Raw genomic sequence first — 19,278 nt, forward strand, 5'->3', positions numbered from 1 at the left:
GTCCTCACTGATTTCACTTGATAGAAAGTTTTCCATGTGGAATGTCTCAGCATATGCTGGTGAACTTAGGAAACGGGTGATATAATTGGAAAAAGAGCAACTTCCCAGAATATCCTTTCTTTTCTCTACTTTTATGTACCGATCAGTACTTTGCTGTTTGTAAGGGCCGCCAAGCATGCATCTGTAAGCTGGAAAACTTGTCCACATGTGTAGACCAGGGATTCCCTTTGATCTCAAGGAGAGTTCCACAAAATATCTGGTTTTTGTTTTAAACAATTCAATGTTCCTTCTAATGAGGACTAAGTACAAGCCATGGGTGAAGTGGAGGCAAAATGATTGCTATTTCAAACTTTTGTCATCAAGGCACTTAACCCTTACCTTTTACACAAAGCATGATGAAACCAGCCCAAGCAGTCACATAAAGAAAGCTAGGATTTGGCTTGGCTGTTGCTGTTTTTACTGGAGCTTGGCTTAGAATAATAGAAAAGCAGATGTTGTTCATTGTGGCCCCCTTTTTACTAAGCTGGTCACTGCTGATGTTCATTGGCTGACCAGCTAAGGCATGCGGCCAGATAGACCTGTCTACCTTTGTTCATTAGCCAGCTAAATGTGAGCCGCTGACCTTTGCCCTGGATATTTAATGCTGGTGACCCCCAGCTTTGAATATCGGGGATCGCCACTGACCACAATTCAATATCAGGCCCATAGAGTACTGTATATCTTAAAGCTTAGTCATGGTGGGCCAATACTGAAATTGAGGTCCCGCAGTCAACGGCAATCCCAAATATTCAATTCTGGGGTCACTGGCACCGAATAAATGGGTTGAAGTTTGGTGGATCACACTTAGTTGAACAAGCTGATTTTCAATGACTGGCCGGCCAAGGCTAACGGCCAAAGACAGACTTGCTTTTTAGGTGGGTCTACCTGGCCATGTGCCTTAGCCGGCCAACTGATGAAAATCAGCGAGGCTGGCTATGTCATGTGGCCTAGCCAGTGAGCCAGATATTCAGAAGGAGATGACCATCTATCTCCCACTGAATATCAGCACATAGCGAGCCAAATGGAACTTAGCCAGCCAGGAGTCGTTTCCGGCCATCTAAGTCCTGCTGCAAAATTTAGGAGGGATTGTCTTTCCTCTGGTTGTATTTATAAAACTTGAGTACTTAGTTTATAATAATCTGGTCCTGAAGGCTAAAACAAAATAACAAGAATGATAAAAGTAAAATTAAACCTTCAGTTTATATTCAGGCTCATGTTACTGTATTTGCAGCTACTTTAACTTTGTATATACAAATATATTCAGTTTCTGTGTAACTAAATACGCAGCTTTCTAGAAAACCACTAAATTTTACTTTCAGTTCCCAGTTTTGTTTGAAACCCAGGCATTGTTAATTTTTCTGTGCTCATCACTGATTTAAGAGTTACTAATCTCATACCACAAGGTTCTTTACTAGGGTTGGGGGATGTCCAATTAGAGTTCTAGATCACTGATATCCGGTTCATAGTCAAAAACGCGCAGGACAATTGAGCGCTGGTAATACGGAGCAGACAATCACACGCAGGACATCAGCGCGCCAGACTTAAACTTAATTTCAAAGTGCTCCGAGTGGGGGTTTGGGGAGGGAACCCCTGCAGTTAAGTTAGTACTGTTTGCGCTGCTGTTGGGTGGGGGTGTTTGGAGGGAACCCCCCATTAGAGAGGGAAGAGGCGTTTTTCCCTTTTTTTAGGGAAAAACATCAATTTCCTCTATAATGTGTGTGGGGGGTTCCCCCCCCCCACACCCCCCCAAAGGCAGCGGCAACAGTACTAACTTAAGTGGGGAGATTCCCCCCACATACACACACACACCCTCGGAGCACTTTAAAATTAAGTTTAAGTCCGGCACGCTGATGTCCTTGTGCGCGATTGTCTGCTCCATATTGTCAGCGCTCGATTGTCTCACGCGCTATTGTCCCATCACCCTGATGGTTCATAGTCGAAAACGCATTGTTGGCGCTCGATTGTCTCGTCACCCTGATTTCCAAATAGATGAAAATATAAAAATAAATATTGGCTTGTAACTAGATAGCCTATATTTTGTTTAAAGCACTGGCATGTTTCTATCATTCGAAAATCTTTATTAAAGTAGGACTGAAATAAAAATTTTGAAACATGCTCCTTCTTCCTCAATTGATCTGGTGGTTAGACTGACCAAAATATGCAAATTATCCTGCTTCTTCGACCAAGACTGAATGTTATAGCAGGCACAGTAAAATTGAAAAATGGACCTGTTTTATGCATGTTTTGTAGAAGCAAAGTAAGCGCCTGTTGCATGTTTCTGGGTCTCGCTGCATCTTTGTCAGGTAGAAACCGACGTTTCAGCCATCATGCTGTGGCTTTCTTCAGGGTGTGCTCTGAAGTCTGCAGTGTGACTTTGGAAATAGTGAGTTCACTGACCTGATTGGGAACAGGGCAGTTCACCAATTTGAATTTTGGCGGGAAAGTCAGTTAGTCAGAAATTTGAATTTTGTTGTGAAAGTCCATAGAATAGAAAAGTCTCTGGTAGGTTTAAAGATGTTCTGCACGGGGAGAACATCTTTAAACCTACCAGAGACTTTTCCTGGGGCGAACCATCTCCCCCCCTCCACACACATACACACACACTTACTATGCTACTGCCTTAGGGTTCGGGTCTTTGGCCTGTTCTTTTTAACATTTTTTAAAGTGATATTGCTGAAGGGTTGAGCAGTAATATTTGCCTCTTTGTAGATGATAACAAAATCTGACATAGAACAGACACCCCTGATTATGTTGATAACATGAGGAAGGAACTGGCGAAGCTTGAGAATGGTCTGAAATTTGGCACCAAAGATTTAATGCTAAGAAATGCAAGGTCATGTATTTGAGCTACAAAAACTTGAGGGAACAGTACAGCTTAGGGGGCGAAGAACTTTTGTGCACAAAAGAGGAGCGGAACTTGGGTGTGATAGTATGTCATGATTTTAAGGTGACCAAACAGGTTGAAAAGGCAATGGCGAAAGCTAGAAGGAAGCTATGGTGCATAGGGAGAGGTATGGCCAGTAGAAAAAATGAGGCATTGATGCCCCTATATAAAATTCTGATGAGACCTCATTTAGAATATTGTGTACAATTCTGGAGACCGCACCTTCAAAAAGATATAAAAGGATGGAGTTGATCCAGAGGAAGGCAACTAAAATGGTTGGTGGTCTTCGTCATGAGGCATATGGGGACAGACTTAAAGATCTCAATATATATACTTTGAAGGAAAGGCGGGAGAGGGGAGATATGCTAGAGATGTTTAAATACCTACGTGGCATAAATGCTAATAAGGCGAGTCTCTTTCTTTGAAAGGAATCACTGGAATGAGAGGGGATAGGATGAAGTTAAGAGGTGATAGGCTCAGGAATAATTTAAGTGAATATGTTTTTATAGAAAGCGTGGTAGATGTTTGGAGTAGTCTCCCGGTAAAGGTGGTGGAGACAAAGACTATCTGAATTCAGAAAAGCTTGGGACAAGTTTATTTGATCTTTAAGTGAGAAGAGGGGATAGTAGGTGGCATGGTTAGGCAGACTAGATAGGCCATCATTATCTGCCTTCATTTTTCTCTTTTTAAAAATACACTTGTCAATCTAGTCCAATTAGTGCAGTGGAGTGTCATCCAAGGAATTGTGAGCCCTCTAGGAACAGAAAATTACCTACTGTACCTGAATGTACCATATCACACTGATTCTTGTATCCCGCAGGTGTCAGCTAGGAATCATTGTGGCTTACACAATATTAGAAATGATACAGAGGCGTAGATGTGCAGTGAAGAGAATAGCTATGTTTCAGTGCCTTCCTGAATTGACACGCAGCTCCTGATTGGTGAGGCCCGACTTTAGTGCAGAAAGAGGCGGTCGGAGCATACCGCGAGTGATTTCCTTCACTCGCCGGCGTTCCGGCTGCTCTCTCCTGCCTCTCCGGCTGCCCTCTCCTGCCTAGTCATTCGCGGTCGGAAAATACCACGAAAGACTGGGACCGCGAATCGCCGACCGCAAATGACCGGGGGAGCACTGTATACCACTTCAATAGCCTTCAGGCTTGCATATAGGTTATATACTTAGGTACAATATGTATTCTGTTGCCGGAGGGCAAATAAACAAACAGAAAAAAGAGTTAAAGTGTGATTTGAACTGGATCCCTTGGTTTACAGTCTACCGCACTTAACCATTAGGCTTGTTCTAAACTAAAAAACTTTCTTTTTTAAGGATGCTTTTGGTCTATAACCACCCTATTAAGGACGCTACCTCTTTTAATAATTAGCCCAATAAAAATTAACTCCCTATCCTCTCGTACTTTCATTTTTTTGGTTTTTCCTATCAATATTGTAATTCTAACCCATTCCTTCTGTTCCTGTTCGTCCATATTGTCTCCCCTGCCGTTTTGATTTTGATTTTATTTTCAGTTGTATTTCTTATTCCTCTATTGCTAGATGCACACCACTTAGAAGTCTGATTAAGCGATATAACAAATTTTTAATAAACTTGAAACTCCTCAGATCTGCTCTGTTCAGAATGTCCAGAATACCTGATGCTGCTACACAGCCATGTACTCATTTCCAGTTCCATTTTCAGGGAAGAAGGGAGGGGGAACATGCCTTAGGCCAGCTACTCAATCAAATAACCTTGATAGGCGGTATATGCTAGATCAGGGGTCCCCAAAGTCCCTCCTTAAGGGCCGAATCCAGTCGGGTTTTCAGGATTTCCCCAATGAATATGCATTGAAAGCAGTGCATGCACATAGATCTCATGCATATTCATTGGGGAAATCCTGAAAACCCGACTAGAGACTTTGGGGACCCCTGTGCTAGATTTTCATGGATATGTTAATCCCCCGTTGTTTGTTTCATTGTACAATTTATTTGCTGATGACTTTCATGTTCCAAACTATTTTTTTAAGACGAAAAATGTTCATATTGCTAGTTTGATGAGAATTTGTAAAAAAAAATCTTTAAAAATAAAATCTGGACAGTTTACACAAATCATAGCAAGAAACCCCTAAAAGAGAGCTCAAGACAGTAAGCAAAGTTCAGAAGAGTGAACATGCATTAAAGACTATCCATGAGAGCTCCCATCTGCTTCCAGTTTGCATGCTAAGTCTCAATTAATGAATCTCACATGTACGCCATAAGGTAATGAAGTCTATTTTCATCAGAAGCAGCGACATGTTTGTAAGACATTATCTGAATGTCATCAGAACCGCAGAAATTATAATCTGATGGGATCTTCTCTGTAATTTACTTAAATTAAGGTTGCCAGCCTGATTAGGGGATCTGATCACCACCCAAGCAACTCCACTGTGCTCTACTCACACTTCACTTGAAATACATGTTGTTAAATTTGACAGTTTGTTAATAGCTGCAAAATTTCCGCTACAGTGGGAAAAATGACTGAAAGGCTTGTCACTTTATTTAACTAGCCTGAGATTCATTGTAAATTGTTGAATGATATAGAGGAGCATTTCAATATGACGTCTAAATCTGACTTTGGATATTTTGGGGAAAACATCCAAAAATCCAGCAGAGAAAACGGCCATTTTGAAACCATAAACACGTCTGACATTTTTTCTCAAAAATGGCCAATTGCTAGATGTTTTGAGCTCGGTGTGTTTTTTAGGACCATAGTAGACAGGACCATAACAGACAGTTCTGTGTGATCAGAAGATGTTATGATATCTACAGATGTTCCTCAAGGCTCCTGTATTTCAGCAGTTCTTTTACCCTTCAGTAGAGTACTATGGTATCTGAACATTCCGTTCAGAATTTATGCTGAGGATATTCAGTTTCTAATTCCCTTTGAAGGATCAATTTCAACAATGTTTGATACATACACTTTTTATTTGAGTACAGTAATCTCCTAGATAAAGGCTAATCATCTGAAACTGAACGTCACAAAGATACAAATTTTGAGACAATCTAGTCAACCTATGTTGAGTATGCAGCCACCTTTCAGTCTGAAGCAGATGCAATCTCAATACTGGAGGAAATTTGTAATTTGGGGGTAATAATGGACTTCTCACTTTCAATGAAACCACAAACAGAGAAAATCATTAGAAATCCTTTCCTGGAGTTTTAAATCTTGAGAAGGGCTGAAAAATCTGCTGTCTCCTGTTAATTGTTTTAGTCATTCAATCAATTATGTTTCCTTGCTTCGATTAGGTTTATCAAAAACTTTATATACCGCATAACAGGCTAAAAAGGATCCAAGTGGTTCACATTCATTAAGAAAAGAACTCCATTTAAAAATATGAAAGGAAAGAATAAAAGCAAAAGTTAATTTTTTTTTCATAAAATACTATAACACCTCAATAATAACAATTATAATAATAAAAATTATAATAATAAAACAGTAAAACAATCAAATCTCAATAAACCCTAACTAATACATATAACTAAAAATTTCCATAACAAATTAATCATTACATCAATACAGATTACAGTCCGATTACTGCAATGGTGTGCTGTTAGGGATACTTAAAAATCAATTAGGAGCTTTGCAAAGCGCACAAAATTCAGAGTGTGGGTGTTGACTGGTAAGAATCATTTTGATCACACCACTTCATTGTTAAAGGAATTGCATTGGCTTCCCCTAGAATTTAGAATTAAAGTCAAAATCTTATACCCAATTTTTCAAGTATTAACAAGTCAGGTTTTACAACTGGTGGCAGCGAAGCTGCACATTTATCAACCTACTAGGCTTCTGAGATCTGCTAATAGATATCTATTGGAAAAACCTCTCACACCAGGCCTCCATTTTCTACATTATTGGAACCATCTGCCAAATGAAGAGAGGCAGTTGAAAGTCTTTAGTTGAAAACTGCTTTTTGGAGAAGCTTATGGAGGAGATATGTAGCTGGGACTGAAACTATAAGTTGAAGTTCTAGGATATAAATTGAGAAAGAGCAAAAGTGATAGTTGCTATTTATTGGGTGCGGATACTTGTTTTCTAATTGTTAATTGTTTTTAATTATGTATGTGATGTAGTTTGCTTAGAACGTCAGCTATAATGTGGAATAGATATTTCGTAAATAAATAAATTTTCAGAAAAAAAGGTCCAAGGAAAAAAATGCACAAAAACAAGCCATTAGGATATATAAGGAACCAGCATTCTTAGTAGACTGGCCACACATCAAAGCAGTGGAGAACCCCTAGAGGACATTGCTCCCAGATACATACCTCACCATTATTTATTTATTTAGATTTTTATCCCGTCCTCCCAGTAGCTCAGAACGGTCTACAAGTGAACATACACAATGGAGTGTAATTAGACATATAAGATATACAATAGGTTTAAATGTTTGGACATACAAGACTGTGCAGTAGTTTAAATACAGGGAGTATACAGCAAATTATTCCGATCGACATTGTATATCTGGATTTTCAGAAGGCATTTGACAAGGTTCCGCATGAACGACTACTTCGGAAAATTGCGAGCCATGGAATCGAGGGTGAAATACTCACGTAGATTAAAAACTGGCTAGAGCATAGGAAACAGAGTGTGGTGGTAAATGGACAATACTCAGACTGGAAGAGCGTCACCAGTGGGGTGCCGCGGGGCTCGGTGCTTGGATCCATGCTCTTCAACATCTTTATAAACGATCTGGACATAGGTACGACGAGTGAGGTGATTAAATTTGCGGACGATACAAAGTTATTCAGAGTGCTGAAGACGCAGGGGGATTGCGAAGATCTGCAAAGCGACATAATCAGACTTGAGGAATGGGCATCGACATGGCAGATGAGGTTCAATGTGGACAAGTGTAAAGTGATGCATGTCGGTAACAAAAATCTCATGCACGAATACAGGATGTCCGGGGCAGTACTTGTAGAAACCTCCCAGGAAAGAGACTTAGGATTTCTGATCGACAAGTTGATGAAGCCATCTGCGCAATGTGCGGCGGCGGCGAAAAGGGCAAATAGAATGCTAGGAATGATAAAGAAGGGGATCATGAACAGATTGGAGAAGGCTATTATGCCGCTGTACCAGGCCATGGTGCGCCATCACCTGGAGTACTGCGTCCAGCACTGGTCACCGTACATGAAGAAGGACACAGTACTACTTGAAAGGGTTCAGAGAAGAGCGATGAAGATGGTTAAGGGTTGGAAGAGCTGTCGTACAGCGAAAGATTAGAGAAACTGGGCCTCTTCTCCCTCCAACAGAGGAGATTGAGAGGGGACATGATTGAAACATTCAAGGTAACTAAAGGGGATAGACTTAGTAGATAAGGACAGGTTGTTCACCCTCTCCAAGGTTAAGAGAACGAGAGGGCACTCTCTAAGGTTGAAAGGGGATAGATTCCGTACAAATGTAAGAAAGTTCTTCTTCACCCAGAGAGTGGTAGAAGACTGGAATGCTCTTCTGGAGTCTGTCATAGAGGAAAACACCCCCCAGGGATTCAAGGCAAAGTTAGACAAGTTCCTGATAAATAAGGGTGTACGCTGGTAGGGCTAGTTTCAGTTAGGGTGCTGGTCTTTGGCCGGAGGGCCGCCACAGCGGCAACTCTTATAATAATAATAATAACTTTATTTTTGTATACCGCAGTACCACAAGCAGTTCAGAGCGGTTTACAGAAAATATTGTCAAGTACATTGGTAACAAATTTCAATTACATTAGTGAGCTGAGAGAGGTTGGGTTCTTATGTTCTTACTATTAGGCTACTCCAGGGACCTGTTTGCTGCTCTGAGAGGACTGGCCATCTGAAGCTGTCATTTAGGCTGGTATGTACTGTTTCTTTCACATCTTTGGAGGGTGGGAGGTGGTCAGTGACCATTGGAGGAGTAAGAGGGATCATGCCTTAATCCCTCCAGTGGTCATCTAGTCAGTTTGGGCACCTTTTTGGCACTTATTCATTACTGAAATGCCCTCAAATGTCCACTTTTTTCCCTGTACATTTTCTACAATCTTCCATTATTATAGAAAAATGTCCAACTCATAAGCCCACACGGGACGCCCAAAACAGGCCTGCAGAACACCCCATTGTGATTTAGACCCACTGCATATGAACTGCATATAAAACCATCTATTTTCTGAAATTAGCAATTTGGACGTTTTGGCAAAAACAAAATAGTCTATCTGCCACTTTTTGGATGTTTTTCTGTTTTGAAAATGAGCTTCATAGTGACTTTAGGTTTTCAATGTGATGATACGAAGAAATTTAACTCATAGGTTGGAAATGTTTTGAAGTCATGTTTTTTTTTTTTACCTTCAAATGATATGACAGTTGAAACTGGTATTAAATGAATTTAATCTGTTACAGGTTGCTCATGCTTTGGTAACAAGCAGATCATTGCAATTCTCTTTTTTAAGGATTGAGTAAAATGAATTCCATTAATCCATTCATAATGTCAAAGGTCATAATGAGAAGTGCTTTAATGAAAATGACAATGTGTTTGAAAAGGCAGGATTTTCAGGTTGGTAAATGTTTTGATTTCATCATACTTCTTAAAGACTGCCTTGTTACTGTCATTTTGATACAGTTAATATTAAGAAATAAAGAGTTGAAAGAAGAAAAATATTCCTTTTTTGGCCAGTACTGAGTGGCAGTGAATACAATGAGAAAACCATGATTGAAATCAAGTTTACCTGTCAAGTGATTTAAATCATAATTTCAATTAATTTGATTTAAATCAAATCCACCCTGAGACCGGCATTGACTATCTGGAGGGGGGTGGAGTTAGCCAGCGATAACTTAACCAGCTAAGTCAGTATTCAGCACTGGTCAGTCGAGTTAATAGCAGCCAAAGACAGGCCTGTTATTTACACAGGTTGATTTAGCCACTCAGCTTATCCGATCAGCATTGAATGTTGCCGGTTATTGCAAAATATAACCAGTTAACTTTTAATTGCTAACCACAAATATAACTGGTTAAACACTATTTAACCAGTCAACAACCATTTCTGGCCAGTTAAATAGCTTTGAAATTTGGGGGGGCATAACTTTAGCTTGGAACAGCCTAGAATACTAGCTTATGGGCACCTTAGCATTTAGCGCGCATTTTATTGGTTAGCGAACCTTAATAAAAGGACCCCATAGTGTGCATTTCGCATTTAACTTTGGACATGAGTATTTACACCTGCCAAAGCCTAGTGTAATTGGGCAGGTATAAATGCTGGTGCCCAATTGTAGGTATTCGATAACACCGCATGAAATTCTGGGAACACCTTTGACCCACCCATAACCAAGCACCCTTTGAAGTTGCACGCTTTGAAAATTAGATGCGCAAGGTCTAGACTAAAGTATAGGGCAGATCCTAATTAGATGCGCAAGGTCTAGACTAAAGTATAGGGCAGATCCTAATTAGATGCGCAAGGTCTAGACTAAAGTATAGGGCAGATCCTAATTAGATGTGCAAGGTCTAGACTAAAGTATAGGGCAGATCCTAATTAGATGGGCAAGGTCTAGACTAAAGTATAGGGCGGATCCTAATTAGATGCGCAAGGTCTAGACCAGTGGTCTCAAACTCGCGGCCCACCAGGTACTATTTTGAGACCCTCGGTATGTTTTTCATAATCATAAAAGTAAATTAAAACAGTTTCTTGATCATATGTCTCTTTAGCTATAAATTACAATATTATTATTAAAACTTAGCCAAAAGGAAAGACTTATAACCTATAAATAGTTTTACCTCATGCAAAATTGTCATTTCTTTAATAAGACAACTATTTTTTCTGAGGCCCTCCGAGTGCCTACAAATCCAAAATGTGGCCCTGCAAAAGGTTTAAGTTTGAGACCACTGGTCTAGACTAAAGTATAGGGCGGGTCCTAATTAGATGCGCAAGGTCTAGACTAAAGTATAGGGCGGATCCTAATTAGATCCGCAAGGTCTACCAGTGTTCCCTCTAAGGTGAGCGCATGAGCGATCGCTCACTATTTTCAGTGGCGTCGCTCATACGCTTTCCCCTGTCGCTCACTCGAGGGAGGTGAGAGGAAGCGGCGGCAGCTGCAGCATTTTCTAAAGTTGAAAGATGCAGCGGCGGCTCCTCTCAAGATCCTCGACTGCATCGGACTTCGTGAGAGGAGCCGCTGCCACGTCTTCAGTGGCTACCAAGGGGGGGGGGGGGGGGGGGCGGTCCGCTCCGGCTGTGCACATCCCCTAAGGCTGCAGTCAGAGAGGAAGTTTGGGCCAGCCAATCGCTGCCTTGCTGGGCGGAACTTCCTCTCCGACGGCAGAATTGATGTCAGGGGAAGCAGAGAGAGCTTGGGGCAGCTGCGGCGGTGGCTTTGGGGCCTGTTTCCCCCCGATGGTTGCGGCGGTGGCTTTGGGGCCTGTTTCCCCCGATGGTGGCAGCAGTGGCTTTGTGGAGGGTAGGGAGCAAGAAAGGGGGCAGGCAGGGAGACAGAAGGGAAACAGAAAAAAAGAAAGGGGGCATCAAGAGGAAAAAAAAGAAAGAAAGGGCAAGGAGAGAGGAAGAAAAAGTTTGGGGAGGGAATGAGGTCTGGAGGAGAGGAAGCATACAGGCTGAAAGAAGGGAAGAAAGATTGGATGCACAGTCAGAAGATGAAAGTGCAACCAGAGACTCATGAAATCACCAGACAAGGTAAGAAAAAAGATTTTTATTTTAAATTTAGTGATCAAAATGTGTCTGAATTTATATATGCTGTCTATATTTTGCACTATGGCCCCCTTTTACTAAATCGCAATAGTGTTTTTTAGCGCAGGGAGCCTCTGAGCGTTGAGAGCAGCGCTGGGCATTTAGAGCAGTTCCTTGCGCTAAAAACTACTATTGTGGTTTAATAAAAAGGAAGGGGGGTATATTTGTCTATTTTTGAATGGTTGTTACTGAGGTGACAATGCATAGAGTCATCTGCCTTGATCTCTTTGAAAAAAAAACAGAATAGGAATGATAATTAACATTTTCTCAGCGTATAGTGTGCTTTGTGTTTTTTAATTTTATTGTTGGTAGATCATTTTGACTTGGTCATTTTAAAGTAGCTCGCAAGCCCAAAAAGTTTGGGCACCCCTGAGCTAGAGCGTTGAAGCTGTGTATTTCTATTTTATCCCCCCTTTTACAAAACTGTGGAGCATTTTTTAGCGCCAGCCGTGGTGGTAGCAGCTCTGATGCTCAGAATTCTATGAGCGTCAGAGCTGTTACCACCGTGGCTAAAATCCACACTACAGTTTTGTAAAAGGGGGAGGGGTTAGTTTCTGATGACATATTCCATACTAGGCGAAGATGTTTTCTGTGTTCTGTGTGTTCGAAAGACATGGTTTTCTGTTAGGATTGACGGTGTAGGATTGATCTGTGCTGGTCTGGCTTGTTTAGTTTTACAATGGGTGTATTGATGTACTGCTCACTGCAATATGTAAGATGCTGCCTTTTCCTAGGTACTCATGTGTGACGTGTGGTTTGTTACTAAAAATCATGTTTTTCTTACAGATGGGGGGGGAGTGCCAAAAAATGATGGGCCCCGGGTGTTACATATGCTAGGTACGCCACTGTATGTAAAGATACCAGAAAGCTGGCGTAGCAAAAACTTTAAGTAAATTGTTATTCTTCTAAGCTTTGAGTATTTAACCCTCCCACAATCTCATGGGCACTCGTTTCAAGTTTCAAGTTTATTGAGATTTTGATTTAAATGCAATATCAAATATTTTCAATGCGTATAACAAAAATAAATTTGGGGAAATAAATAAAACCATTTGAACAATAAACATACAAACATATCCATAGATGATTAAAAATACATAAGGAGTACTACATTTGTTTAAAAATGCGTCCTCCGCACCTGCTCATAAATTTGTGGAGTATGTAATTTGTCGCTCATACATATTTTTTTTTGCACACACCTCATCAATCCTTAGAGGGAACATTGGCTCTAGACTAAAGTATAGGGCAAATCCTAATTAGATGCGCAAGGTCTAGACTAAAGTATAGGACAGATCCTAATTAGATGCGCAAGGTCTAGACTAAAGTATAGGGCAGATCCTAATTAGATGCGCAAGGTCTAGACTAAAGTATAGGGCAGATCCTAATTAGATGCGCAAGGTCTAGACTAAAGTATAGGGCAGATCCTAATGACTGCCAATTAAGTGCTTCTCAGCACCAATTATTGATTGTTATCACCAATTTAGCCAATTCCTTGAGCAAAATTGAATACATGTACTTTATTTTGGCTGACCTATACAGAATTCCCCCCCCCCCAACACGGATATGCTGAATTTTTCATCCCAGTGTGCCATAGCTACCAAAAAAAAGCAAATACAATGTTAGGGATGATTTCAATTCATATTATGACCACCACTCCTTTGATCTTGGGCAAGTCACTTAACCCCCCATTGTCTTAGGGGACAGGCAAATACCTACTGCAACTGAATGGTAACTTGCCTGAGTTACTAATGAAAAGACATGTACTAGATCCAAAATTAGTCTTCTCGTGTATAGACAGAAATGATTTATCTAATATAACAAGATCAGTCTTTATGGAGACAATTCTATAAGTCAGATCACATGATGGAGGCCTATTCTAGACTGGAGCTTAGGCTTGTTATACAATACTAGCACAACAGTTACACCAGGGCTGCCCAAGTCTGGTCCTTGAGAGCTACTAGCAGGCCAGGTTTTTCGGATATCCACAATGAGAGAGATTTGCATACCGAGAAGGCAGTGCAGGCAAATCTCTCTCATGCATATTCATTGTGGATATCCTGAAAACCTGGCCTGCCAGTAGATCTCACTCTTCCGGAGGCTGTTGTAGGGGAAAACACCCTCCAGGGATTCAAGACAAAGTTAGACAAGTTCCTGCTGAACCGGAACGTACACAGGCAAGGCTAGACTCAGTTAGGGCACTGGTCTTTGACCTAAGGGCCGCTGCGGGAGCAGACTGCTGGGCACGATTGACCACTGGTCTGATCCAGCAGTGATAATTCTTTTGTTCTTATGCTTGTAAGTAGGAGGCACACCTATGTCTCGCCTGTGCTCCCCCCCTGTTTGCTCTCCCCCCTTGCTATTTTAAGCAGGTATTTGCAGAAAAACACCTAGGTGCCCTGCTCGCATTTGGATGAGTTTGCGTTTGAATCATTTCTGGGCGTAATGTTCATGCAAATAGGAGCCTTTATGTGGTAAATAAATAGTTTTGGAATACATTTCAGCAATTATATGAATGAAAAGCAACCTTAACTTCTTCGAGGTACATCATGCATGGGTCTATTCAAAACAGAAATGTGCTTACAGTGGCAAGTACCAGTAAAAAAAAAAAATCCAAAGGCTCTTCTCATCCCTCTTATTGCAGCCTAAGGGCTGTGATGAATAAAGGATCTTATTCCAAGCCATTGTTCCCTATCCTTCAGCACTCCCAAAGCCGTAAAAACTGAAGACAGTGCTCAAGTGACCTCCTGGCTAGATTAAAACAATCATGCCCTCTAGTTTTCTTGCCAGGGCACCAGCAGTACACGATGTGCTAGTTGGCCAACACACCATTTTCCAGTGTCTATAACACCTCCATCCAGGAAACATTTGCCAGCCCCAAAGAGAATGTCTGAAAGTGCCTCAAGACCTAGACAGTCACAACACAATAAACCCGGTATACAGAGGTAGAAAAGGCAGAGGGTCAAAACCAACCCAGGAGTCCTTCATCCTACATATTAGTAACCACTGCCATTTGTAAGCACGGATATAGTGCAGACCAGTAAAGATCTGCTGATTCCTTTGGGAGTCCATAAGAAATAAGAACATAAGAGTTGCCATACCAGGACAGACTGAAGGTCCATCAAGCCCAGTATCCTGTTTCCAACAGCAGCGAATCCAGGTCCTGGCAAGATCCCAAGGAGAAAACCAGATTTTATGCTGCTTTTCCTAGGAATAAGCAGTGGATTTCCTCAAGTCTTTTTAATAATGGCTTATGGACTTCTCTTTTAGAAAATTATCTAAACCTTTTTTTTTTTAACCCTTTCATCACATTTTCCAACAATGAATTTGCAGAGTTTTATTACACACTGAGTGAAGAAATACTTTCTCTGGTTTGTTTTAAATCTACTATTTAGTAGCTTCATCTCATGTCCCCAAATCCTAGTATTTTTGGAAAGAATAAACAAGCAATTCACATCTACCCGTTCCACTCCACTCAGTATTTTATAGACCTCTATCTTATCACCTCTGAGCTGTATCTTCCCCAGGCTGAAGACCCTAGATGCTTTAGCATTTCCTCATAAGGTGGTCATCCCATCCTTTTTATCATTTTCTTCGCCCTTCTCTGTACCTTTTCTAATTCTGCTACATCTTTCTTGAGATGCGGTGACCAGAAGTACACATAGTATTCAAGGTGCGGCCATACCACAGAACGATACAAAGTCACTATAACATTTTCATCTTTGTTTTCCATTCCTTTCCTGATAATTCGTAACATTCTATTTGCTTTCTTAGCTGCCACACACAGTGAGCTGAGGGTTTCAATGTATCCTCAATGATGACACCTAGATCCTTTTCCTGGATGGTGACCCCTAATGTGGAACTCCGTATCACTTAGCTATGGTTCGGGTTCCCCTTTCCCACATGCATCACTCTGCACTTGCTCACTTTAAGTGTCATCTGCCTTATTTAATGGTTAGTTTCCTGAGTCTGTCCCCTTTCACCTTCATCCTATGCCCCCTCATGCCAGAGCTTCCTTTCAATTTAAAGAGACTTGCCACATGCACATATGCTTTATGATGAAGATTATTGAACATTTTAGTATCTGCCCTCTGGACCAACTCTATCCGGTTTATATTTTTGAAGGTGTGATCTCAGTGATTCCCAAGCTGGGCTCCTTAACTCTCTTCAGGGATTCCTCAAAAAATTAGATTATAGAATCTGTTTATATGAACATATATATGCTTACAGAAATTGAGGGTTCCTTGGTAACATAGTAACATAGTAGATGACGGCAGATAAAGACCCGAATGATCCATCCAGTCTGCCCAACCTGATTCAATTTAAATTTTTTAATTTTTTCTTCTTCGCTATTTCTGGGCAAGAATCCAAAGCTTTACCCTGTACTGTACTTGGGTTCCAACTGCCGAAATCTCTGTTAAGACTTACTCCAGCCCATCTACACCCTCCCAGCCACTGAAGCTCTCCCCAAAATGTTTTAGGGGATTCTGCCATTGTAAAAAGATTGAGAATTGCTGCTACAGCTGTTAATAGGACACTCAAATAGCTTATCCTCTAAGACAATTTTCTACAAAAAGAACAAAAATATTACAAATATTTGGGGGGCCAAATAGTGCCATGTTCGGAAGATGTGGACAGGGCGGTATTGAGTTAAGTGCGGTCAGTGTAGATGCACAGGGCACAAGGGAGATGGGGGGCACCAAAACTGAACTTTATCCACTGCTATTCCTGTTTGATAGAAACACAGTGGGTGCAGTGAAAGCACTAGGGTGTATGTTGCACAGAACCCATTTCTGGCTAAGGATGCCGCTGGATGTTGAAGGAGTTTGCCTGCTGAGAACTGCTTACTTATAGCTTGCATTTTCAGTGCCAGAGGATGTAGTAACAATGGTTAGCATAGCTGGGTTTAAAAAAGGTTTGGACAAATTCTTGAAGGAAAAGTTCATAGTCTTCCATAGGGGAAGCCACTACTTGCCCTGGGCTTGGTAGAATGGAAGCTTGCTACTCTTTGGGGTTCCAGAATGTTGCTGCTATTTGGGTTTCTGCCAGGTATTTGTGACCTGGATTGACCACTGTGGAAACAGGCTACTGGGCCAGATGAACCATTGGTCTGACACAATGTGGCTATTCTTCAATACTTCTGTTATTGTTGGAAAGAAATTAAACTGTTGTCCTTATCCTGATGAAGGCATGGCATCAGTTCAAGGGCTGATAGTTACATAGTAACATAGTAAATGACGGCAGATAAAGGCCCGAGTGGTCCATCCAGTCTGCCCAACTATATGTGGTCCATAAATTATTTAGTTTAAATGGTCCTTTTGATACCTATGTCATCATAGATGATGGCAGATAAAGACTCCCATGATCCATCCAGTCTGCCCAACAAAATATGCATACTAGATCTTGAGCTGTCCTTGCCATTTTAAGGACACAGACCATAGAAGTCTGCCCAGCATTGGTTTAATTCTCAATTACTGGAGTTGCTGCTGATGTCCGCTCCACCCACATCTATCAAGCCATGACTAAGACACAGACTGTAGAAACCTGCCCAGCACTAGCCTTGTTTCTCAACTACTGGATTTGCCACTTAACACGGCTAAGTTGTTTTGATTCCGTTCTCTTTCCATATTGCACCTTGATTTACCGTCTGTTGGACCAAGGTCAGAGAATTCCCCCATGAGTCACATTCCACAGGTCTAGTAGTTAGAACTTCCTGCCATTGTCCCCTCATCCCCCCAGTAGCTGAAAACATCTAATATTGGCGACTTAGCAGCCGTCATGCTTAAGAAGTGGTTCCAGGGTGGAACTGATGCAGTTGATCCTGCCAGTAGACAATGCCAGTTGACTGGGCCAAGAGTTTCCAAAATCTAAGTTCCAAGTTTATTTAATGTTTGATATACCGTATTGGTAGGGACATCTATACAGTTTACATTTCATTACAATAGTGTAATAGTTTTTAAGAAAGAGGGATAGAGTCTTGCTATGATTCATAATGTCTATGTTGCTGACCTTATTAATCTTATGTAAGCCGCAATGATTCCCAGTTGACATTTGCGGGGTGTAAGAAACAATATGGTATGGGATCTTTAATCACATCTATTCACCCTTTCCACATTCATATTTATAATTGTATCACACCAAAACATATTCTTATTCATTTGGACATATATTTTACATCCCTTAGGACCCCTGAGGAAGGCTTCATGAGCTGAAACACAGACAATGTTGGGTCCGCATCATTGATTCTTCATTTTGGATGAGTTTGGGTTCGCATTAATGTTTCTTCATGTAGATGCGTTTGATCCTAAAGTGTTCAATAAATATTTTCAGCCAGAACATCCATTCCACAGTTTCTTTTTGTTTTGGGCTTCTCCATTCTACTGTGGAATACTTGGAGTTTTGTTGTGTGCCTTGATCATAAGCTCAACAGAACAAGAACATTCTGTGTATCTGTCTAACACTCTGCCTGTCTGGTATTGCTGCAGAAACAATTTATAGGAATGCTAGCAGTAGAAGTGCTTTACCTTTGAAAGGGTCAGTCCATTCACATTGAGTCCCACCAGTCCTGCACAGCACACCAAAGCACTAGAACTTGAGAGACCAGCACTTGGTGGGATACTCCCCTCCACCAGACAATTCATTCCATGCGGGCCATTGAGGCTAAACCTTTCCTACAAAGAACAAAGACACAAACTCAGGACATGAAAGCTCTTAAGAGACTTTTTTATATTTTATTTGGTATATCACCATTATAAATCAATATCTGAACAATTTACAATTTAAAATATAGCAATGAGGGGGGGTGGGTGCTGAAGTCTATAGGATGCTACCACTTCCCCTTAAGAACACTCCTTTACAATCAGGGCCACCTTAAAAACCTAATTCCTCCCAGATGGAAGTGAGAAAAGTGAAGCCAGAAGGTTGTGGTCCAGGAAGTATATAAGGTCAGGCCCGAACTAGGTTAAGGAGGTCCAACAGGAAGGAGCAACACCTACTGCTCCTTCCCGTTGGACCTCCTTAACCTAGTTCTCCACCCCAAAGCTGAAGAACCTGCAACCACTACATTCAAGCAGGCAAAGCTTGGAACCTTCAAGAGTTTCCTCTTGATATTCAGTGCTATTTGGCCGACCAGGAATGGCTTCTGGCCAGCCAAATAGCACTTAACTGGCTATCCGCCAATATTTAGCAGGTGATAACTGGATATTTTCTGATGAATGTCTGGCTTGGTGGACTGGCCGGTGACTGGCTAAGTCGTATGACATAGCCAGTCACTGCCAATATTCAGTGGCTATGAATACTGTGAAGTGGAAAGAATCTACATGGAGAGGAGATAGTGGATGGTCATGAAAGGGTGTAAAACCAATGAGATTACATGCAAAAAAGAGGGCAACTTCCACATTTGTACTTGCAATTTAATTGAACAGCAAGCCAATTAGTGCTGAAAAGTGGCTTCTTAACAAGCAATTAGAGTTAATTGGTTTGAATTTAAATTTAGGCATGGGATCCACACCTAAAATTTACAGGCTACACCAAAAAGGGGGTGTGGAAATGGGCATTCTCCAAATTTACGCGCATAATTACAGAATAAAGGGCATCCACACCTAAGTTTAGGCACAAGATTTTATACCATGTTTCCAGGCCTCAAACACACGT

General features: G+C 41.2%; 2 protein-coding genes across 11 annotated transcripts in view; one reads left to right on the plus strand and one right to left on the minus strand.

The window, feature by feature from the left end:
- The window catches only part of FAM227B (family with sequence similarity 227 member B), a 413,569-nt gene that overhangs the window by 334,126 nt on the left and 60,165 nt on the right, over nucleotides 1-19,278 (plus strand). The window lies entirely within an intron of this gene.
- Nucleotides 1-19,278, minus strand: part of GALK2 (galactokinase 2) — a 136,387-nt gene that overhangs the window by 56,782 nt on the left and 60,327 nt on the right. For both annotated transcript variants that reach the window (XM_033920263.1, XM_033920264.1), the window contains exon 5: nucleotides 18,150-18,296. In XM_033920263.1, coding sequence (XP_033776154.1) covers nucleotides 18,150-18,296 — 147 coding nt within the window. The remainder of the gene's footprint in view (nucleotides 1-18,149; nucleotides 18,297-19,278) is intronic.

Source organism: Geotrypetes seraphini, chromosome 14 (genome assembly GCF_902459505.1).
Source record: "Geotrypetes seraphini chromosome 14, aGeoSer1.1, whole genome shotgun sequence".
Lineage (NCBI taxonomy): Eukaryota > Metazoa > Chordata > Amphibia > Gymnophiona > Dermophiidae > Geotrypetes > Geotrypetes seraphini.